A 24,709-nucleotide genomic window follows, 5' to 3' on the forward strand; every position below is an offset into this window, starting at 1 on the left:
ATCCTAGACCCCCCCCCCCCCAACTTTTTCCAACCAATCGTCCCAATATTAATGTGTGTGTTTGGATGGCAGGGTGACCGGAGGTGAACTGTTTGAGGACATCGTAGCCAGAGAGTATTACAGCGAGGCCGACGCCAGGTAAGAGTGCTGCCTTCACTGGTTGTCTGTGAGAAAGGGCTTCTCCTTGTCCTTCAATGGTCCTTGTCCTCTGTTGTCCTCTCTTGTCTGTTGTTTCTTAGTTTTAAGCATTTTCTTTTTGTTGTGACCCCTGCTTTACTCTCTTTCCTGCTCTCCGTTCCTCTTATTCTTCGCTTTTCCTCTGTACTCCTTTTTCCTGTTTTCTCCTCCTCACATACCTTCTCTGCATGTTTTCTTGTTCTCTGCTTATTGTTTTGTTTTTACTCTCCTCTTCTGTTTCTATTACTTTTTCTCATGCTATCCATTTCCCTTTCTTTCTGTTAACTTCTAACTTTACCTCCTTTTTTCATTGTCATATTAGAACTAGTTTTCTTTGCCTTTTCCATCTATTCCTTTTATTTCACTTTTCCTCCTCTGTCCTGTGCATTTTCCTTCACATCAATGGCCCAGTACTTCACCTCTCACTCTGACACAGGAGCAACGTTTAAGTCCAATCCAAGCTTTGACCAAAATGGGTTTTGAAAACCAAAAAGATCAGCTTTTTAAATCTTAAATAGTGTGGATTAAGTGTGGATTAAGTGTATTTTGAACCATACACTGCCCGATTGAAGTAAAATTAGCACTGAATGGGAGTTAAAGATCTGAGAGGTCTGAGGGCCTAGTTCAATTGAAATGCAGCACAGCATTTTGTGATCACCATCTTTAGGGTTGTCCTGAATCCCAATTTTCTGAGCTTTTGGTAGAAACCAACACTAAGCCAGAGATTTCGCCGTTATCGGCAGAGATGGGCGGCATAGCGCTTGACCATGCGTGTTACATCATCAAATCAATTTAAAGTGTTGAACTGAAGCGTGACGCTCGGTGCTGTGAGTTAGAGGGATTACTGGCACCAAAAACATGCAACATGCAAAAAGCACTTAAAAAAGATGGATGTAGACATCTTTACTTTATGTGTGATCATCTTTTCCCCCCAATGTGCATCAAGTTGCAACAAAATAATCTTCGAAACATTAATTAGACCATAAACACAGTAAACTCATGGAAAAATATTAACTTGCTGCTAACTATAAGAAAATCTGCATTATCCGTCACATTGTAGGTGGCTGCTACAAAGAAACTCTTATTGGTCAATCCTAAAGTAAGTGTCTTTTAAATGACCAAACTAGCTTGACTGCTGCAAGTGGTCCAGCATACATCCCTATACTGTTATGTCGCAGCCCTTCACTTTTCTTCTGTGTTAACTCAAACAGCGGAAAAAAATAATTTAAATAAAGTATGTAAGCAGAACAAAACAAATGGCCCTGCCCCACCTGTAGTGTTTGTGTGTATATGTGGACAGTCACCTTCTCTGTGTCTTTTCTTTTCTTCATGTTCATTCAGCCTTCTTCTTTACTTTCTAATTCACCCTCCACCACCACCAGCACCACCACCACCCGTGCTGTTTTATATCTCACTCCCACCACTCGCGCTGACTCATCGACACACACAAAGTTCACATTAACCAATGGCAGCAGAGGAAATGGAGTAGTCGGACACACACACACACACACACACACACACACACACACACACACACACACACACACACACACACACACACACACACACACACACACACACACACACACACACACACACACACACACACAATAGACTGAGATAAGAGTGAGAGAGATACTTGGAAATGGCAGTTGTGGTGTGGGTGTTCATTCAGCAACATTAAAAGTGAAACCGAATAGTCTGATATTGTCGAAATTCATGCCAGCACAAGCAACGGTGTCAAGGGCTTTGCTTAGTTCGTCTCCATGAAAAGACTCGGGGAGGTCTCAGCAAGATTAGTCTGTTCTCAGCTGAGATGGACGGCGTAGCTCTGCAACATTTGTCTTGTAGTTTAATTAAAGAACTTCGTATTTTAAGAAGCATTTTCCCAAAAGGTTTGCTGTGTTTTATGCATGTTTGTAATCCTGCTGGGTTAACAAACACAAAAAACTAATGTCCAAATACCAGAATTGAAAAACTAATACTTACCCATCGAACAAATAGTGGAATATTTGGGTTCAACCCTAATTTGCAGCTTATAGCAAGCTTAAATGAGTTATTCATGCATTAACAGAGTTCTACTCCAATTCAAGAGTTATTGTTGATTCTGTGTGAAAGACAATTGCTAAATATTCTGAAATTATTATTGGAATTGTATCATTAAGGTAGAAATCGATCCAAACATAATTGCACATGGTGTCACTTCTTCCCAAACAACGCTTTAATGATGATGACAGCATAGCTGAGGCAGCCAGTCAGAGACATGTAATATAGAAATCTGACTTTTAGTCACTAAAATTCGGTTCTGATTGATGACTCATCGTGTTAAAGAGACAACAAACTGACAGCTCTACATTTTACTGCAGACAGTAGCAGAAGTAGACGAGAGAGAGACAGTGAGATTATGTTGTATAAGTGCCACAAAGTCTGATTATATTGGAGAGAAGGCAAAAGTCTCTCCAAAACAAGGCAACCCAAAACAATCTAGATTGATAAGTATATATAGATATATATAGAATATATACATTTTTGATTTTGGTGTGGACTGTCCCTTTTAAAGCATTTACATCAGTATTTGATTAAGAGTTAATGCTTCTGCAATCCTTGCATTTTAGAGGATCTGCAAAGCTGCAACAGAGATTTCTTTTATAGTTTTATAGACAAACTTTGAGCTGTGTCTATGTTAGTTGCTCGAAACCTGAATGGTAATGTAAAATAAAATAAAAACTCTGGCTTCTCCGATTTGTTGCTTTTACAAGACGGCGTTTAATATCTCAAGTGTGATATGGAGAGCAATTGTTTTGTCCAAACTGCATAATTAGTCGGCCCCTTAAAAACTGCCAACAAATTTGTCTTCATGCCTGATGCCAAAGAGCTTCTGCATCGTCTTTGGTCCAGTCATTTTTTTTCAAACTAGCAAAGGTGTGGATGCTTTACGGACTATTAGCTCTATCCCGCTGATAACTGGTTTGTTTGGTGAATGTAGAAAAACATTTCTGCGTTTATTATTTTCATTTCTACCAGTTTTGAGAACAGAGTAACAGTCTTTTACTCTGTGTGTGTGTATTTGTGTACCATGTACTTACAGTTCAGTATGCTACAGTACTAATACCTGCCAATCTAAGCCCACTAGTGATCGTCGTCTTTCCCGCCCACCTTTGCTGTACTCATCTCTGGCTCATGCTTGCACACACACACACACATACACACACTCACTTTCCTTTCCCATCCCTCCCCTTCTTTGAATGTCAGTCATCCAGGCCAGTCCCCCCCCACCCATCCCCCACACTCCCTTGGAGAACAGCAAGAATTGGGACTCTAATTAGCTACGATAATTAGTCTCAAACACATACACTCACACGGACCCCAAACTGTGCAGCATCACACCTTGTAATCTTTTCCTCACTACCGAGCAGACAGACTCACAAACAAAGTTCCAGAAACGCAGCACGGTTGATTTGAAAGTTGTTTTTTTGCAAACCATTAACTAAACGCACATTCAGCAAACACAGAGCAACACGAGCCTCCTACGCTTCTGTCCGCCTGACGAATGTAATTCAAATATTCAACGTTTTTAGCTGCTATACGCTGCCCTGGAAAGTTTATGCTTTAGTTTCCATGGTGAATAGTAGATCACATGATCTTGTCGTTGTTTATTTTAGTATTAAAAGGATACTCGGGCATATGAAGGGAAGAGAAGGCGCCCTGTCTTGACATACAGGCTGGCTCTGTGTTTGATTTTCCTCCCAGTATCACTTTTCTTTCCTGCAGAGAACAGTGGGACATTGTAGCTCAAAGTGCTGAGCAAGTCACATTTTTTGGCAAGTGTGACTTTTTTTTTTTTTTCTCCCTCTTTGCCCTACCAAGAGTTCACAAACAGACGAGTCCTTTGGAATGACATAATAGTTTTGGACAAACAAAAGAGTTTGATGGAGGTGCTCTCCTTATTTCTAAATGCCATACACAATAGTGTCACTGTCAGGTCAAGCCACGTGTCCACACATGCATACAGTAACGTCTCCAGTCACTTTCACTTCATATCAAAGAGCAAAAGTTAGCTCAAGAGGCAGGAAAAGGAAGTGCAAATAGTGAAATGGAGGACTTGTAAAAGTGAAGAAATGAAGCGTAAAAGTGTTTTATTCTATGTGGGTAGAATAAACCCTCTTATGTGACGTCGGTGGCATGAGCTTTCTGGAAGAATGAAACCCAACATGAGTTTACAATGATATCACTTATGATGCCGTAGTGAAGCCGGCGAGAGGCGAGTTCGCCAGAAAATAACGTAATCATGGCTTTGTCGTGTAACTCCGAATTTTTGTAACTTGGAGAGCGAAATCTATTGACTGTGACAATCAGTTCATTAATTAATCACTATTTAAATGTGAAGGGATTATACACAGAAGGCCAATTTGTTTTTTAGATTAATTAGAAACAGGAGGTCTTAAAAATATTCATTTGAGTAAATATTTTGCAGCCAAATCAAGTTGTTTAAAGGATAAACAACCTTTGTTTCCTTATAATGCGTTTAATACTTTACTTTTTTATTTACAGAGCTTATACAAAGGCAATTCAGTAGTCTATGAATATGAGATATGAGTTTACAGATAATAACAATCCCTTCTCGGCATTGTGGAGGTTGTTTTATGTTTTTATTTTTTACGGTTACATCTACAGTCTATGGGTTACACTTGTTGAACTTTTGATACTTCACAGTTGATTTGCTACAGCGACAAGCGCGTGTATAAATAAAGCTTTAGTCCTCTAGATTTGTAGTTAGGTCAAATCTTAGCTCACTCTTCTGATCTCTGTGTTTTACTAAGGGGCGGAGCTTACACAGTACACGCAACAGAGAGACGGCACTATGCACTCCACTAGGTTGATGCACTCGCTACCAATATTAGCTGCTCTGTTACAGCACACTTTCAATGCATTGTGGAAGAAGTGATGTTTTGTTTTTGGTACTGTGATGGGTCACACAGATTATTATATTGAAAAGATGCAGCTTTTCATATAATAAACTTATATTTTTTTGTTTATCTGACTAGCTTGTATTAATTGATCAAAAGGTAACCTTGTGCAGTAATATAAAAAATTGAGGATGAGAAGCATTGAGAATCGTTGTCGGTTGAATCTTAATCGAGTTGTGAGGCCAGTGAAGATTCACATCGCATGTTTTCTGGTTATTCATTAAATATATATGAAAAAAACACATGATTTTGTATACTATTGTGTTAATTAAATACTTGACAATTGAAAATAACTGAGTATTTTCAAATTTTATGAGGAATTGTAGTGCAAAATAATCCGATTTTATGCGAAATTTGAGTTTGTACGTGCGTGTTATTATCATGACAATATTGTGTATCACGATTTCTCAATGTATGATATCATCAGACTATGATTTAATTGAATTATCGCCCAGCCTTACCGAGGAGTGTTGATACATGTTGTGTCTTGACGGATGCCTCCATAGGTTTCTGTTACAAAATGTAATGGTAGTACTATGGTAGTACTATGGTAGTATTATGGTAGTACTATGGTAGTACTATGGTAGTATTATGGTAGTATTATGGTAGTACTATGGTAGTACTATGGTAGTACTATGGTAGTACTATGGTAGTACTATGGTGGTACTATGGTGGTACTATGGTGCATCATGTATGTTTGGTCACGGATTAAGGTTTAAGATCAAGAATTGAATAGAGAAAATACAAAGAAAATACAACTATAACAATACAAATATACATTTGGAGTTGAGGTGCGTCGTATCATAATTTGTGTGTTCGTGTCATGTTTTCTTATATAGATTTGCGTGTATGGAAGTATACCTGTGTGTGCGCTGCAAGTGTTTATGAGCGAGCGTGCACACACATATCTCTCTCTCACTCGCTCTCTTTCTCTCTCTCTCTCTCTCTCTTAGTCCACCCACTAACTAGACACTGTGTGGGTGTGAATCCTGCAGGCCGCCCGTCTCTTTGCGCCTGCTATTAGTCACATATTGCACTCTCTCTCTCATTGCACCCAGCCTGACATGCACACACATTTAAGTGTAAAAAATAGCCTGGCATCAACCCACCGGTCTTCTATGATTCAGATTCGTCCCATACATACGTGTCCCATTTCTTTCATGTATTAATATCTCTCTTTGCTCTTCAAAGAGATCGAACCTTCTCTTTCATAATCTGTCAACTTTTTTAAAAAATGTTGGTTTCCTCCTCTCCTCTCCTCTCCTCTCCTCTTTTTGTTGGTGTTTGTTGTGATTTGTCTGGCAGGTTGTTCTGCTGTGGCTGCTCTTGTCTCTCATCGTGTTTAAAAAAGCAAAACCAAACGTTTTTTGTCTCCTCCACTTGCATCCACCCACCCCCTTCCGACATCTTCATCTGCATCAATCGTCCTCTCCTCCTCCTCTTCCTGCTCCTCCTCATTTCTTCCAACATCCATGTCACTTCTCCTCTAATCTAACCTTCCACTCTCATATCCTTATTTTTGTCTCGTTCATCTTGCATTGACCCTGCCCCGTCACTCTGTTCACTCTGGCATCCTCTCTCTCCCCTTTCACCCCTCTCCCCTTCCATTTCTCCACCTTCATCCCTTCTCCATCCGTCCCCCCCACCGTCCCTCCTCTCTCTGTTTTGTCTTCACAGTCACTGTATCCATCAGATTCTAGAAAGTGTCCATCACATTCACCAACATGACATAGTGCACAGGGACCTGAAGGTTAGTACATGTAGAGGAGCACCTGCATCCTTGCCTCCTTTCCCTCCTCCGTCCCTTTTCCTCCGTCCTTGCTCCCTCCCTCCTCCGTCTCGTCTGTTCGTGTCGTCCGTTGCTTGTCTAATGTCCGCCTGTCCGACTTGTCTCTTGGTATGCTCTCGTGTTTCCTTTTTGCTTTTTTATTTAATGATATTTTTCAATTTAACTGGAGAACCCTGGCCTGCCTCACCCTTCCTCCCTGCTCCATCCGCCCTCCCAACCAATCTCTCTACTATCATTTTACAAACAACTACATGATAAAACTCCTGTTGCACTGACTGACAACCAGATCAATCAATGAATGAGCCTTGTATGCACACACACACACACACACACACACACACACACACACACACACACACACACACACACACACACACACACACACACACACACACACACACACACACACACACACACACACGCAGCCTTCGACAGACGAATAGATATCCAGTGTTTACACATGCCCATGCAAACATCAATCTCTCCCACCAGGTTTGTTAAAAGAACCCACAGTTATATTCATTCTGATCTTCATTGATTTCTTTTCCTCCCTTCTCGTTAGCTTTGAGTCATTTATTCTCCTGTATTGATCCGTGTATTTTCAAGACCGCCTCAGTCAACATCAAGTACATCTTTATGGTGTTTAAATATCTTCAGCGGAAAGAAAAACACAACAAAAGAACTGCGCTGCGGAAATGCATCTCCTGAGCTGGTGGTTTGGGTATAAAGATGCTTTAATCTTCAGTCCTGAATTGTACCTAGTCAGCCAGACTCAAACCTGCAGTGTCATCAAAAGGACAACACCGTTTAGGGTGGTGTTGTATTTTAAGTTTCCCCTATCCTTAAGCCAGATATATAAAGTAGTTCACACACATTCTGGATTATTACATGTGATTTCATAAAATGGCATAAATGCTCTTTTTCTGCTTGCCATACAATAATCACCAAACTCTGCAGCCCTCTTTTAATACTTCACTTTGAACCAGCAGGTATTTATAAGAATATTATGTGAGAGATAATAAGTGCTCAAGCTTTATCTGCAGCGACAGCAAAAGTCATTTTACGGTGGAAGACTGAAGGCTTTCCACCATATGTTGCACTCTAATCATGCATATAAGATGAAAAAAGGTAGCAAATGTGTCTTTTTGTGTGTCAAAGTAGAGTTTTATTGCTTGCTTCAAAGAAAACTTCAAAATGATTACTTGCGTAACAGTTACTCACCTCATGTTACCTTGAATTCTAGAAGAAAACTTTTCTCTAATTCCTTCAGGGGTAACAAAGAATCAAAAAATGGAGGAAAGTCTTGATGAATTGAAGAAAATGGAGGCAAAATTTAACGACAGACGAACTATATCCTAACATCCATTTACAAAACCATGCAGCACAAATCAAGTCTCCAGCCGTAAACATGTATCTTTGCTAAAACTTTATTCTTTACTTCAGTTTAATCAAGATTTTTTTTCCATCTTTTGATTCTTCGTTCGCTGTGGAGGCATGCGAGAAAAACATAGTTTACTATAAAAATCAAGGTAACATAATACTCATTATGTGGGTGATATATTCCTTTAATGACAAAAATCACAATTTACAATTGTATTGCCTAATTTAATGGAATGTTTCCATAATTATAATTAGCAGCAATATTGTAGATACATACATTTAGATCCTTTAATGGCTATTTGTGAGGAGATAATCATTAAAAAGCTGATGTTTTTGTTACTTCAAGCAATGCATTTGTAGAAGTTCACTTTGTTTACGATGCACTTTTCATTTTAAGCACATTTCAAGTGATACAAACAGACTGTAAGAACAAGTAAAACAGCTACGTATCAGATCACAGAAAACACCCTCTTAACAAAATGTACAATTCACAAAACAAGTTTAGCACCTATTTTATTGTCATCTTCACCATCACTTTTATCCAGAACCAGAGTGAAAAACAAGAGCGTTATTTTAAGTCCCATCTGTGGGTTGGATGTGCTGTAGACCTAATTATTCAGCTCCTCTTTGAAGAATACAGTAAAGTGGGGTAACCACAAACAAATGTCTTACAGCAGATTACATACGTACACAGAAACACATCTTGTACACAAAATGTGCCCACACCAACCGGCTTTTTATAATAGACAGTATAGTTAAAACAAAGAGGTCAACGACACAGAATAGATCAGAAGAAATATTGAGTTTGATATCCGCCGCGTGACCAAACGCTAACTGCTAACTAGAACGTTTGGGATAAAGTCCTACCTCCTACCACACACACATGCAGAGGATCCTGCGGGTTACAGAGCTCAACAGCTGACAACGTTCGGAGGGGGGGAGAGGAGGAGGAGGAGGAGGAGGACGAGGACGGACAACTACACACACGCACACTAAACTGCGTGCATACCTACACACAGGCACACATTTAAGTGTGAATGAGGTTGCATAAGAACGCAGCAGCACACATTTCCTTTAGCCTCAACCGCACACTTGCAGACACATGAAGCCACATGCTCGCGTTTGCTTTTAGTGATCTCTCAGCGCACACACACACACACACACACACACACACACACACACACACACACACACACACACACACACACACACACACACACACACACAGCTCTTAGCATTTGGGCTGTAGATGTGACCTGCCTAGTATTTATTCATTGGGAGACCTTTAGGAACGAGACACATGATTCTAATTTATAGCCCTGAACTTTACGGCCATGCCAGTCCATCTCTCTCCTTCTCTCTCTCTCTCTCCCTCTCCCTCTCTCTCGTTTCTCTCATGTTATAATATTTCACAGACTGGCCAGACTCCTCCTTTATTGCAGCCTATTACTGTAAGTCCGTCTTCGAGGTATGTTTGTCGGCCCCCATTTAATACCTCATTTTCTGAGCCCAATTGTTAGGCTTCTAGTTTACTGATTACTCTTTGTTTGATCATGAAATCTTGAGATAAAGCATTAGACTACGGTTAAAATGTACATTTTCTCTCACAAGTCCCGACACCATGATGGAAGGGGCTTTTCTGGTAGAAGTGAGATCAGGAAGACCACGTCAATAATGCAAATTTCATCAGAAATCAGAATCAGTAAACGGAAACGGTTTATTTCCAAGTACGTTTGCAGATGCAAGGAAATTGGTTTGGTGATTGGTGCGTGATAATAAACACAGTGCAAAAGTAAAAGACACAATTTAAGAATAGAAAAATTACAATAAAATATGATTAACAAACAAATAAAGAGCAGGTTAAATAATAAATAAGCCATTAAACACCACAACCCCCTGAATGCCAAAACAACAAAAAATAAAAAATAATAATTTTATTCATTTGTTTGAAATGAAGGAAGAAGAAGTATTTATAAATAATTAATTTCTAGTGACAAATTCATGATTCCTCTACTTTTATGAAGTATATGATAGCAACTAGATTTTTATGAAACATTGCAACACCGCAAAGGAGTTTCTTTGTGATAAGGTGCTATTCTCACAAATAATGATTTTAGTGTCAACCCTCAATACGTGTACGTTTTTTTTTGAGGAACTATGGCACATCCTCATTGGCTGTGTTGTCCATGAAGTCTGTTATATTTTTGTTTGACTAATTATTGAGTCCTATCGTCAAATGTCATATTAAATGTATTCCTGAAATTACTTTTTTTTAAGAAACCTATTCTCTTCACAAAGCTCATCTAATTCTCAATATGTTATTTCAACTGTATTCAAACTGCAGAATGCCCTTAAACACCAGATGCATTAAAAATAATTTCCAAAAGTGTAGGTGGTAAGAGCAATAGTGTTGTAAGAGCAAGAGAGCATCTTTTTCCATTAATCCAAAAACTTCCATTAAGCTGCTCTCAAACCGGCCTCCGTGGAAAAAACACCCAAAGGGGGGGTGGGGGGGCTGCGTTGGTGGAAGTGTGTTGCTGGTGGCACAGGTGAGACGATGAAATACGATTTGCAGGATATCAAGTTTGAGTAATTAATCCATGAGATTAAAAGATTATCAGACGCCAAAACACTGCGCAGCGGTTCATTCTACCAGGAGGAAGGATTTCACTGCTTTAGAAAGTGATCACGGTGTCAGTCGTTTTAATCTTTCAGTTTGGCGATTTGACCGTTAAACAGCAGAAGTAAAGCATTCATGTTTTTAAAGTAATGAACCTCTTTGCATGTATTTTAATTGGCCTAATTCAAAATTCTATATGTAGTGTGACTACCCTGCATTCTAGTCTATTTGGCTTCCAATGGGCAAGAAGATCGTAAATGATTGAACAACAGGAGTCAGTAAAGTGAGAAGTCCTTTCTTTTGGATTTCTGAGGGTCTGTGCGAACTCTTACAAAATTGAACTTCTAAAAGATTTAAACTTTGTAGATATTTCATTACTTCCCGTTGTGTAATTTGATTTGCCTTAACATTTAGAAATACAAAAAATTGTAAAAACAACAGAAATGCAAGTTTTATAACCAACAGCTGTTTAAAACTTGTGGGATGTCTTTCTCTTAATCCACTCAAAAACAAAATCCTGTTTGGGGAAAAAAACAAAACATTAAAAAACAAACATCATTCTGATTATTGATGAACTCTGACTTGGTCAATGCACAGGAAGCCCACATTAACAGTCAAGCTTTTGTCCACACACAGCGCCACGTCCCAGGTAACACAGGTGCTTGTGTTGGCGTGTGCGTCCGCTTTCACGCAGCTCTGCATCACTCCACAGCTCCCAAAGCATCGCATATATAACCTCATCATCTGGTCTCTGCTTGGACTCCAACCTCAAACATCCCTCCGTGTCCCTCGCACGGTTCTTGACTTTTGGGTTCTTATTTTTAGTGTCCGGTATCTAACTGACAGCTCTTGTCAGCAGAGACCGGCTAGGCTGACAGTCGACATGCCGTTGATCCCAGACACATCTTTTAAATGTTATTAATTGCACAATGACTCACTCCTTCCCTCACCTCCTTCATCAACGCCCTCTGTGCCCCCCCGTCCCCCTCTTCCCAATGGCCAGCCACATTCTCACACCCTCTATCATCACCCACATGACTAAAACACGGAGGGAGGTGGGAATATCTAGAATCCAGCTGCAGCCAACTGTAAAATGTGTTAGATGAGTGTGTACATGGATGTACTCATCTACGACGAGTAGAGTATCTAAGAAGATCATTGATTTTGTCAAAGGGATCTTCTGTTGCAGAGCACCCACAGCCATATGCCCTTTTAAAAACAACCGCGTCGAACCCCCCAAAAAATCTCACAAATGATGGCAACAAATGGTGTTTGATCCACTTAATTCCCTAAGTAGCCATCTTAAACGTAGGCCACCTTCCACGTGGGAAGCTCGACACAGAAGTGCAAGCAAGCAAACAGCTTGGTATTGTGGTACACATCACAGAAAATGTTGGTAATCCATGAAATGTGAATTATTATGGGTCAGCCGGAGCCAATAAAAAGGCGAGAGTTTGTGACCGCTGGCAACAGAGGAGCCCTCCCAACCCTTCTCGTACTCCTTAACCCCCCCCCTCCCTCCACACCTCTGGCCTGTGCACGGGATTGTAGCGCTGCTCAGACTAACATGCGTCCCCCCTTCCCCTTCCCCTTCCCTCCCCCCTCCCCCTTGGTGTTTGCATGCAGTCATTGCATCCAGCAGATCCTGGAGGCGGTGCTTCACTGCCATCAAATGGGCGTGGTGCACCGGGACCTGAAGGTGAGTGAAGGGGAATCGACTATCTGTCCAATGAGTGTGCTTAGATATTTGTGCTGTGTTATCTGTGCCGTCTGTGTAGGTCTGATGTGTAAAAGAGAAACTGACTTGTCGTCATGTTTGTGGACATCGTGTCACTTGCAATGCCTCAGGACTCAGAGAGGGTTGAATCATCTCATTCCCCATGAATTCTGATATGAATACAAATTGCTTTCTTTCTAAGCCCATATAATACAAGTTATTTAGTCGGGCCAATAGCTCCTCTACGCTCTCACAGCTAAAACAATCCCTATAGCTTCGCTGCAATTATCCATGAGGACGAAGCTGTAACCTTTTTCGCACATGATCTTGTCACTGCACTGCCGGTCCTTTGTTTTCTGTTGATGGATCCATCCAAGGCGGCCCAAGAGGATACTTAATCTGACCTCTGGTTCATTTACTAGTCAGAAAGATATGTTGACTATTGATTATGAGTCACCCTGTGTGGTTTATATTGCCTTCTTTGGATCAGCAAATGACCCTCAGTGCTTCAAATGCGACAGCTAATTTTCTGTAAACCGCAATCGATTGACTTGTGATGTTGGGACATTTGTTTATTTTGGCTGACTGGCTGGTCTTTTTTAGGGATGAAAAACCGAGGGCCAGTTGCTAATTATGAACCGGTAACACATAGATAAGATAAGATAAAATAAGATAATCCTTTATTAGTTCCACAGCGGGGAAATTTACAGGATTACAGCAGCAGAGAGGATAGTGCAAACAAGAGACATAGTAAAAAACAAGCTCAAAACAAGTATTATAAATAGGTAATCACACAGTAAAGAATATTAAAAAAGTAAAAAACCCACAATAACTAAAAATATTATATATATAGACAGAATAATTATTGTATAATTATTGTATTGCACAGATTTTGCTATTGCACAGATTTATATTGCACGGATTTATATATATATATATATATATATATATATATATATATATATATATATAGTTCATGTCAAGTTTCAATGTTAAGGAAGTTTTCTGAGCTTGAAATGCTTTTTTGAAGATTGTACAGCAAGCAATATCCTTGTTTAATGTGATTGCTGACTGTGAACTGCCTAACAACTAAACAGAAGTTTTGCTGAAGAACCTAAGCTGTGTTTGAATCTGCGTCAGAACCGATATCAATCAAACTGTTTGCAGTCCTCTCGCCGTCATGTCTTGTGCCCGGTCGCATTTCAGCCTGCGCATGCTTGTCTGTCGCATCTTGTGTTGCACGATGCACCTCGTCAAGTGGACCTCTTCTATGCAAATGTCAGTCCCAGCATTCCAGCGAAGGCGTGTTGTGTTTATCAGAACTGTTGTGGCTATTTCTTTATTTAGCCGACACGCCTATCTGGTTTCACACCCGAGCATCGGAGAGCATTTCATGCGATAGGTCATGGCGTGATGACTGAGGACAGCCTGGGTGACAAGATCCCTCGAATTAGAATTCAGGCTATGGCAAATGAGACAACAACAGAGCAAACAAATGTATATGCGTGCCAGCACTACGATGTTCAGAGTCATCTCAGAAATAAAAAAAATGTACTGCCTTTCAGATTATATGTCCCAATAGAGTCCCAATATTTTATTTAGGGCTTGGAATCAAACTCAAATATGTCTGTAACACAGTTTTAACTTCTTTTTGGATCAGATGGGTTATTATTTAAATCATATGTTTTCAGACTTTACAAACTTCAGCCACTGTTTGAGCTGTTTTTGGTGTTTCTTTCTTTCAGGTGTCATTAATATCAGAATGTTTAAAAGTATACCTAGCCCTGGCTATAATCACGACATTCAAACTCAGTCATTTCTTCAACGTAAGGTCAAAGGCAATCATTTCATTTGGAACACCCTGTCGTGAACTGCTCTCCAATGCAGCTCTCTCTGTCGTCTTTACACCTTCTCTCTTCCTTTTAACCGAAACAGTTGCGAGTCATCGTTGTGTTCAGCTGTGTGTGCATGTCTAAGTGTATGTTGTGTGCTGAAGAGACGGAGCAGTTAAATTAACAAAGTGATGCCTGTTGCTGCTGTTTTGTCCAATCATGTGGCCTAGATGCTTTTTCATTGCATTTATGCACCTTTTTTCTTTTTTCTTTTCTTTTTTTTTTTATGGAAGTGCATGCTTCATCAGAATTTCAACCCACATCCATTTTCAGGGATTATCTTACTGCTGCAGTGTTGGCAAGTTCTAACTCCCTCGTTTACAAAAGAGTAAAGCGTAACCAAGCGGTAGAGCTGGGAGAATATGATGACACGAGGTAGGCACAGCGCCTCAGGATTACTGGTTCTCTCTCTCTCTTTCCTTCTCTTTTACTTTATCAGCCCAAAAAGGCTATTAAAGCACACTTTAAAGTATCTGCACTTTAAGTAAACAGTATAAGTATTCCTCTGCTTCTAAATTAATTGGCTGAGCGGAGGGAGGAAGGCAAGAGGGTGCAAAGACACCGGCTGCTGCAAAGCAAGGGAGGCAGTGACAGAAAGGCAGCCTAAATATAAATATAATGCCCTCATTCTCTCCACGCAGTAAGTCTGCACTTGATGCTGTTCACTGAGGTGCATTTCAGGAAACAACTACACAAGGAAGAGAGTAAAGGCTTTGGAACTTTGCGCCCTCTTACAAGCTGCACATACAGTAAGATTCATTAATAAAAGGCCTTATGAATTTGGACATTAGTATAAGTGCAAGGCGTGCAGGTTTTACTGTTGACAGATAGCCAAGACAGAGTAGTAGCATTTTAAAACGGCACCAAACGTAAACCGGGTTTGGAGATGATAAACCAGGTTGGAAGTTTATGTTACACAAGGGATTCTTGGTGACACGGCTGATCTAGAGGCAGAAAAACTTTAACCGGTAGGGTTAAACCTTAAATGGGCAGAGACAAAGAACTGAATTTATTTGTTTTTATGTAAAGTTAGACCAAGATTCAGCGTAGGCGTTAGAAGGAAAAAGCTAGTATTTTCAAGCCTAAAAGCCCAAATGCACTGAAAGTGAGAATTGACCTGCTACTATGCAACTCCACAGAACCAGCAGTATTTTATGAAAAGGTCACTATATAGGAAAATATTTTGATTATTACAGTTAACACTTATTTTTTAAGTTGTTCTAAATAATAAAGGTTCTGGTTTGAAACTATAAAGTGGTCAGATTATATTATTGAAATCATATAGGTTAATATTCAACCAGATAATGGGAAATTGACATCACACGATTGTCTAGTTGGACGTATCAGTCCGTTGGAGTTGTTGGGACTACAAAAACACTGTCATTCTATCCAGTGAGAGCAACAGTAGAATTATATTATTATTAATTGTGTATTTCTTTAATACAATATCGTCCTCTTGGGGGAAAAAAACTTTTTATTAGTTTTCCAAACAGATACTGTGGCTGCAGAAAAAACTGCTTTGGTCACTGGGTCTTCAGTTCAAAGCAGCTTGACACACTTCAAAATACTTTTTGGTGCATGTTCAGCCCTATAAAACAATAGGTGTACTTCAAACCTTGGGCGTTGGCCTCTTTCAGTGCGTTCGGGCCTTCACGCTGTGGCTGTTTACTGAAATAAAGCAATCTTGCCATGCTATAATCATATTCAAATTTCTCAGCAGAGCTTTGTTTGTCAGTCAAGATTACCAGATGCTTTTACAGAGGCAACGATTAAGTGAGAGTTGAGAGAGAGAGAGAGCTGTGGGGAGACAAAAATGAGAGAGCTAGGGCCAGTGGGGATAGCAGCCCATTATTAGAGCCCTCCTCTGACAGAGAATAATGAGGCTGGCTGCATTATCTGGGCCACGGAGATGGAGCCTATAGACCAAAGCACACCACAGGAGGCCTAGGACAAAAAAGCACTGCAGACTCACGAGGTGGTGTGGACACATGAAGCCGTACGGTACAGTAAAAGTTAGTCCACACTGTTTTTGGACTTACTTTTACTGTGTAACTGTTGTGTGTCCACCCAAGTTATGCAAATGACATCTATGTCGTGTGTGTGTGTTGAATACAATGTCGATGAGAAAAACACTCAGCATGAAAACTTTGAGCGTATCTACATCCAGCTCTTCAAAAATGTTTGCTAACCTCCTTTCTCTCCCCTTCACCCACTTTAGCCAGAGAACCTGCTCCTAGCAAGCAAATGTAAGAATGCCGCAGTGAAGCTGGCCGACTTTGGCCTGGCCATTGAGGTGCAGGGGGATCAGCAGGCCTGGTTCGGTAGGTGCAGCAGACACAGGAGTCCATTGTTTCTTTATTTTATGTGTATTTACATTAAGCTATTAAGGGACTCAGTATAACTACAGTGATAGAATAAGTTACTGTCAGGGGTGAGGATTGTGACGGTATGTTAAACGCTTGGTAAAAGAATAAAGACGCTAAAGGATTGTGGCCACGGAAGAGGAAGTGTAAAGATGTATAACCCAGATTATGTATTGTATTGTACTGACGCCATTGTTGTCCTTAATTGACAACAAAGTGGCCCACTTTGTCATATAGTCACTAGTGTTTTGCATCTGATAAATGGCGAACCCATATTGATCTGGTGCCAATGGTGGCCATGCATTCATGTTCCCTTTCCCCTACTTTATATTTTGTTATCATGGATGTCAAACTCTGATCACAAAGGAGTTATTGTTGGTACATTGAGATTAATTAGCAAAAAAGACGGTGACTCAGTCAGTCTTAGATTAGTCCTGTTGAGGCACACCTGGATCTCTTCTACAAACATCTGTCCCCAACAGTGGTGGACTCTCCTTCACAATCAACTGACCGTCAAGCTTCAAATCTGTCTTTTAAGATACAAGCCGATCCAAGAGTAGCAGATATACAATCTGGTGTCAATCAATCAATCAATCTCTGTGTGTGTGTGTGTGTGTGTGTGTGTGTGTGTGTGTGTGTGTGTGTGTGTGTGTGTGTGTGTGTGTGTGTGTGTGTGTGTGTGTGTGTGTGTGTGTGTGTGTGTGTGTGTGTGTGTGTGTGTGTGTGTGTGTGTGTGTGTGTACTGCAGGATTCGCTGGCACACCAGGGTACCTGTCCCCTGAGGTATTGAGGAAGGAGGCATATGGCAAACCTGTGGACATCTGGGCCTGTGGTGAGTTGTGCACAGAGACACACTCGTTCACACAGTTAACACAAACATAGCATTTCCTAGATAGCTGTACACAAAAGAAAACACACACCCTGAAGGACATTTTCTAACAATTTTTGCATTTTCTGTGTGTGTGTGTGTGTGTGTGTGTGTGTGTGTGTGTGTGTGTGTGTGTGTGTGTGTGTGTGTGTGTGTGTGTCAGGGGTGATCCTCTACATCCTGCTGGTGGGTTACCCTCCTTTCTGGGACGAGGACCAGCACAAGCTGTACCAGCAGATCAAGGCCGGGGCTTACGATGTGAGTCTCCTCGACTCTCTTGCTCTCTTCTTTTCTCCCCTCCTGCTGTAATGCCCTCCCCCTCTCCCCCCCCACCGCCCTCGTTCCTCTTTGGCAACAGTTATGTAACTCAGTCACCTCATTCATATTTCAGGGGGTGCAAGAGAGGGAGCCTCACCTTAGATCACATTCAAATAGAGAGAGAGAGAGAGAGGCTGACTGATTCTCTGGCAGAGATTCTGGGATCATATGACTCAGACCTCGATATTTATACCCAAACACAACTTTTTTATAGTTTTTTTGACATTGAAGATTTTTCAGTAGGGACTTTGTAGAGTTTCACTTATTTAATATATTATTGAAAACAAGACATGCAAATGCATTATTGCCTTTGAAATTCAAGCCTGAGAGATCCAATAAAGATTTGAACTTGCATCTTAAAAATGACCATGATAAATACTGCCTGTATTCTACCAAAAAATCAGTTTTCGTTTAGAGCAAATCACGATTTATTCATTTATTTATTCATCGCAACTTCCCAAAGGCCAAGGTGTCGTCCTCTGATTGCTTTTTTTGTCCGACTCAATAGTCCAAAACTCAGAAAATCTTAACTATAATTTAATTTACAATGATATGATACAGAGAAAACAGAGACAGCGGCAAACGTTCAGCATGGTTGATTGAAAAACGACTTAAATGATAAATTGATTGAAAAAATGCTGATTGATTCTGATAAATCGAAGAATCGATTAATCAACTGATAGTTTCAGCTGTACACTGAATATTAAGACGTGGTTCTGTTTGTCCCTTTAGTTCCCTTCCCCAGAGTGGGACACAGTCACCCCAGAGGCCAAAAACCTGATCAACCAGATGCTCACCATCAACCCAGCCAAGAGGATCACTGCCCAGGAGGCCCTCAAGCACCCATGGGTCTGCGTAAGTGTCCCCTGCTTGAGATAGACAAGGAGTCAGCAGTTATCTTTCACACACCTACTGTACGCATAGAAAAAAAATGACGTCTAACTCTGACCAACAAGTGGTTGGATCACGGCAAACACAAAAACCTTTACTAACTGATATCTCCTTGTCTTTTAATTCTTATTCTTGTCTCCTTCCTTCTCCTAGCAACGGTCCACAGTGGCGTCTATGATGCACAGACAGGAGACCGTGGAGTGCCTGAAGAAATTCAATGCCAGGAGGAAACTCAAGGTCTGTTTGCATGCTCGCCCTCGACCACATTTTCCTCTTCTGCTCTAATAAACTCCTGTACATGATATAACATAATCTGTTCCTCGAGCCAAAAGTATAAAATGTAAATAAAATGGTTACATGGCGATGGCGCTTTTCGTCCCGACTCTGCCGCTGAGGTCATATGTAGATCCACACTTGTCCTCCATGCATAGTTTGCCTTCTTCGCTGATTTATTGCCAACGTTGTGTGTGGATACAACAGCTTAGCCGTTGTCGCATGCCGCCGTTAACCCTGCTGCTTTTGGCCAGTCTTGGCATGGCTCAAATACCAGCACATGGCTGAACTGGAAGCAGAAAAGCAGGTGGCTGCAGGCAAACGTTGGATCATCCAACCAACATGCCATCAGCGTGAACCAAATGGCTTTTCACATTTAGAAAGTATTGATGGACAATGGCAAGGTTAGACATTCAATTACATAGTAAACAACAGCAACAATTCACTCCTAATTCATCAAAGCAAATAGTAGCCAAAAATCTATAAATATAAAAATAGACATGAGCGTTGCAGCAGATATCAGAAAACAAGAACCATTAAGGGGGACAACATACACCCACTTGTGCTAGTTTCTGCAGCACCTTTGCTGTGTTTATGGTAGAGTGGCATCTCATTTTAGGTGTTCGGGTATGAAGTATATTGTCAACCTCCGCAGCTCTTAAATACAAAGTTCTATTTACAATTCAGTACCATTTTAAGAGCCCTATAAAAAAAGTTATCAGCTCCAATTGTTAATGATCTCTCCAGAGAAAAAAAAGTGTCAAGATTTGCTGCTTTACTCTTCACTCCCACTCACTCAATAAAATTCACTCACTCTCTCTCTCTCTCTATCGCTCTCTCTCTGTCTGTCTCACTCTCTCTGTCTCACTCTCTCTCTTTGTCTCACTCTGTCTCTCTTTGTCTCTCTCTCTCTGTCTGTCTCTCTGTCTCACTCTCTCTGTCTGTTTCTCTCTGTCTCACTCTCTCTTTGTCTCACTCTGTCTCTCTCTGTCTTTCTCTCTCTCTCTGTCCGTCTCACTCTCTCTGTCTGTCTCTCTCTGTCTCTCTCTCTGTCACTCTCTCTGTCTCTCTCTCTCTCTGTCTGTCTCTCTCTGTCTCTACCTCTCTCTTTCTCTGTCTGTCTCTGTCACTCTACCTCTTGGTCTCTTTCTGTCTGTCTCTCTCTGTCGCTCTCTCTCTGTCTCTCTGTCTCTCTCTTTCTATCTCTCTCTCTCTCTGTTTAACTCGCTCCTTTCAGTCTCATACTGCTCAGTCAAACTCAGTTTGTGATCATACTACATTTTCAAGTTAATTTGGCCTAGCGATGCCTTGCTCTCTAATTTACAATAGTGCAGGTGTGAGTTTTTTTTAACACATACAGGGCAACTTCTTTGTGGTTTTTTTTGTGTAATTTGTAAGATGGATTTATTTCTGGGTACATCTTCAATGGTAAGACATGATGCCTCATAAATGTCACATTTTGGACTGATTATCTGTTAATTAAATAGCGTTAGTGGTTCTTTTTCACTGCACTTTCTTCTTTGGATTTTATCTTAAGGAAATTTAAGTTTCACCTGCTGTAAGTCCGGATTTTTCCAAGGAAAGACCCGTCTTTGTTTTGAGCAAGCTCTTAATCGTCTAAATGTTGGTTGAGTCAAAAGGAAAAAATCATTGCATTACTAGCTTAGGTGGTTAAAATGTAACTTCTTTTTTGTTTCCTTTCAGGGGGCCATTCTTACCACCATGCTGGTTTCTCGAAATTTCTCTGGTAAGTGTTTCCTGGACATAATTGTTATATCACTCATGACTTTAAATCTACCATTCATATCAGTGAACCAAACATCACTCAATGTAAAGTGTATGTAAACATGCAAAATGTAGGGATTTTATTGTCTGCATGCCAGTTTTACTGCAATATGTAAATACTTAAATACCGAGGGATATTAAAATATGTGTTGAATATAAGCAAGTCAGTTTGGTTCTGAGAAACATGCCACCATCTTGGAGGAATACTTCACCCAAAACCTGACTTATCTAATTCAAATATCATTAATTTCCTTTGCATGGCCTACTCCGTTAAATGGTGGCTTGTTCCTTGTGAACCCTGAAAAACAGTAAATATACAATAATTCAGTGACAGACCTACAGTATTTGTCCCCCAAAGAGAAAAGTGTGTCACATTTTCATTTCATTTTAGTGCAACTTCAGTGTTTCCCTTTTCTTTATTTGAGTATTAATATATCTAACTAAGGTAATAGGACCAATGTAATACAAAGCATAATCTACTTGAAAAAAAAGTACTTAAAATCCCAGTGAAATGAAATATACATTTTCCCTTCGGTAATACTGTTTTCCTCTGTTGATTTTTAATTTATCTCTTGTTATTTTTAACCACAACCGGTCATATAAAAAAAATATTTGTGGATTATAGTAGATTACAGAGCCATATGGAGAGAGATAAAAGTGTGAAAAAGTAGTGTGATTGGATATCAGTGGGCAAAAACTTAGACTGGAGTCTCCACTTCATCTCTCTCTCGTGTGTTTGGAGCAATCAGTGCTCTGTGGTTCTGTATCGCACTAAAATCTAACTTGTCACTTTTTTAGCGGTCTAATCAAATGCGAATGGTGTGATCTTAATCCCTCTTGTACTTGCAAACCACTGAAATGCTCAGTTTCACTGTGAAATACATCACAGCACAGTAGATAAAGACGCTCTAACTTCCGTTTCACTGGGACTTTAACAAAACAGCTGTTAAATGAATTTATGTGACAGCATTTTAAAAATACAAGCATAATCAGTTCAGCGGGATGACAGTTTATATTTGTGACTCCAATGCTTTAAGATTCACGATAACTAAATGGCTAAGAACAGTTCTAGATTTGCATTATTTACACAATTACTTGGTTTCTCCCCCTGCTCTCATGATGTTTGAGCTAAAGAATAAGTTCTATACTGACCACACTTTCATACTTACCACTGCTCTAAATGACCTCACTGTATAAAAGTTCAGCTTGTTAGACCATTTGAACCTGAAGTGGAAGTGTTTTGAAAACACTTGAGCCATCAAGGTAGGCTGTGTCCTTTGCACTATGCTGAACTGCCACGTTAAAATAATGGGGAAACACTGAATTTGATCAGCAGGCTGTGGATGTGTTTGTGTCTGTGTACTTGTGTGCTAGTATTTATGTATATATCTGTAATAGATAGACTTTCTTGAAGGTTTTAAAATGTATTATAAACCTCTGCCATAATCCAAGATGGACATTATCAAATGTTCTGTACCTCCCTCCTCTTGAGGTTTCCTCAGAGACACTTTCACAAATTACTTTCTTCAGTCGGGACCTCTCTTTTTCCTTAGTTAATATATAGACAGTGAGACCCAAAGATTCCAGTTCTTCAAATTTTCAGCACTGTTGCAGTCAGTGAAATAAAAAAAGAAGAAAAAAATATATTTTTCTATTTTGTATGCAACATTAAGTCAGAATTTGTGTGGAAGAACGTTTAAATTGGATTGTCGAGAAGAATTCAGAGCAGTTCATTGATAATTGTTGAACTTGAACACATTCTGTGTTCATGTACTATATGTGTGTTTTTTGCAAATATAAATGTGAGCGATGATGTTGGTGTGTATGTGAGCACGCATGCTGCTTTAGTAAACATGACTCACAGCAGCTACTATCAAAACTGTAAGCTGGGAAATGGGAAATGGTCTTAATAACATATAACATCAACACATAAGCCAACATCAGCGCTTTACACAACGGCTGACTGTATTCTCATCATATATTATAAATCATGCATTTAACAGATCAGTGCGCTGACAAAGAGGAGGTTCTATTTCCCTCCACGTGTCTTCTAGTATTCGTAGCACAGTATGAAGTTCAGGTTCAGATTAAAGTTTTAAATTGTAGAATTGTAAATCCTTTCCCTACGGAGTGAAGCCACCAACATTTTATTTACATTACAATATAACTTACCTCCAATTATAAATAATAACAGCCTGTTATAAATTGTAAATGTTGCTGACAGATGTTAAGGTCAGTGAGCACTGCGACTACTAACATTTACTAAATTCTGTTTCATCATCATCCTAACAATTACGCCGTTGTCAGGGATACATTTGGACAAAATGAAAGCATCAAACATTCTCAGATGAAAGTTGAGTTTTTTTGTCTCTCCCTGACATTCTTTCTCTGGTGATAAGATAAGATAAGATAAGATAGGATAATCCTTTATTAGTCCCGCAGCGGGGAAATTTACATTGTGATCCATTTGTCGGAGCAGTTGATTATTTTGTGTTACAACCAAATAATGTCGGTAATTTGTGTGTATGAATTAATCCCTCTTCTTCTGAACTAATTACATCTGTTTGTCTCCGCCGTCACCTTTTCTTTCTTTTCACTCTACCCCTCCCCATTGCATTCTCCTATTTTGCCCTTTTTCCACCATTTCTCCATCGTTATACCCCCCACCCCCCACTCGCCCTCCTCATTAACCCTTTTCTTGTCTCCTCCTTGCCTTCTAACTCTCTTTCTCCATGCGTGACTGGCGGTCGGACTCTTAACAGTGGGCAGCAGACAGACCACCGCTCCGGCCTCTGTTACCGCGGCAGCAGCAGCAGTGGCTGCAGCCGCCGGCACAACCGCAGGGCTGGTGGAACAAGGTAGCGTGGCGGCTCACCCAGGGCATGCCACTCCTCCCCCCCATATCTGTTCATGTCTTTTACTCTTATTCTTCCCTCTTCTTCTATTTCCCCTCTTTCATTCTTCTCTGCCTCCTCCCTCTCTCCTCCCTCAGCATGGGAGCTCAGAGCATGATGGCTGACCACTCATTTCACTCACTTTCATCTCCAGTTTACTCATCATCTGCAGCATGCTAGTTATGTTTCCTTTTTATTATCTAGCAGGTTTTATGCAACTTTTTGATCCATCAAAAAAACATTTAAATGCAACTTGTTTTATCTAGTTAAGACAATTATTTAAAGGAATTAAGAGTTTTTAATCTTAAATACATCAATAACAAAAGAGGCATCAGGGTCAACTTTTAAGAAATATGTTGTTCAGCTGTTATATGCCATAGTTTTTTGTTTTTATATAAGTACAGCATTTGCTTAACATAATTATTGGGCCAATCTCAATAGATGCAATGACTTTCATTGACAGTAGGAATTCATTTAAAGATAAAGCCATCATTTCAAACCTACTTCAAAGCTTATTTAACAAATGTTCCACTTTTGCTATTTATTGCAAAACTTCTTAATTCAGGAAAACATAATTCATAATAATTTATAATTCGTAAAAGGGCTTGAATGGGAGTGCAGCTACTGCTTTATATTTTCCACATCAGCACATTTGTCACCTCCTGTCTAAGATCTGATAGGATGGCTGCAGTGCCCATCACTGTTCTGTCATCCCCACTGACCCATATTCATCCCATCATCTTCATCTCTAGACGCAGCATTAGAGCATGGCCTC

General features: G+C 40.1%; 1 protein-coding gene across 6 annotated transcripts in view; it reads left to right on the forward strand.

Annotated features, from left to right (window-relative positions):
• The window catches only part of LOC129101314 (calcium/calmodulin-dependent protein kinase type II subunit beta-like), a 70,013-nt gene that overhangs the window by 18,110 nt on the left and 27,194 nt on the right, over positions 1-24,709 (forward strand). For 5 of the 6 annotated variants that reach the window (XM_054611078.1, XM_054611080.1, XM_054611081.1 and 2 more), the window contains exons 5-12: positions 73-138; positions 12,560-12,632; positions 16,761-16,863; positions 17,654-17,737; positions 17,937-18,031; positions 18,824-18,946; positions 19,136-19,219; positions 20,960-21,002. In XM_054611078.1, the coding sequence (XP_054467053.1) occupies positions 73-138; positions 12,560-12,632; positions 16,761-16,863; positions 17,654-17,737; positions 17,937-18,031; positions 18,824-18,946; positions 19,136-19,219; positions 20,960-21,002 (671 nt within the window). Of the gene's footprint in view, positions 1-72; positions 139-6,821; positions 6,895-12,559; positions 12,633-16,760; positions 16,864-17,653; positions 17,738-17,936; positions 18,032-18,823; positions 18,947-19,135; positions 19,220-20,959; positions 21,003-24,709 lie in introns of all 6 variants that reach the window. The other variant, XM_054611079.1, reaches the window with a different exon arrangement.

This window comes from Anoplopoma fimbria, chromosome 13, assembly GCF_027596085.1.
Source record: "Anoplopoma fimbria isolate UVic2021 breed Golden Eagle Sablefish chromosome 13, Afim_UVic_2022, whole genome shotgun sequence".
Classification (NCBI taxonomy): Eukaryota; Metazoa; Chordata; class Actinopteri; order Perciformes; family Anoplopomatidae; genus Anoplopoma; species Anoplopoma fimbria.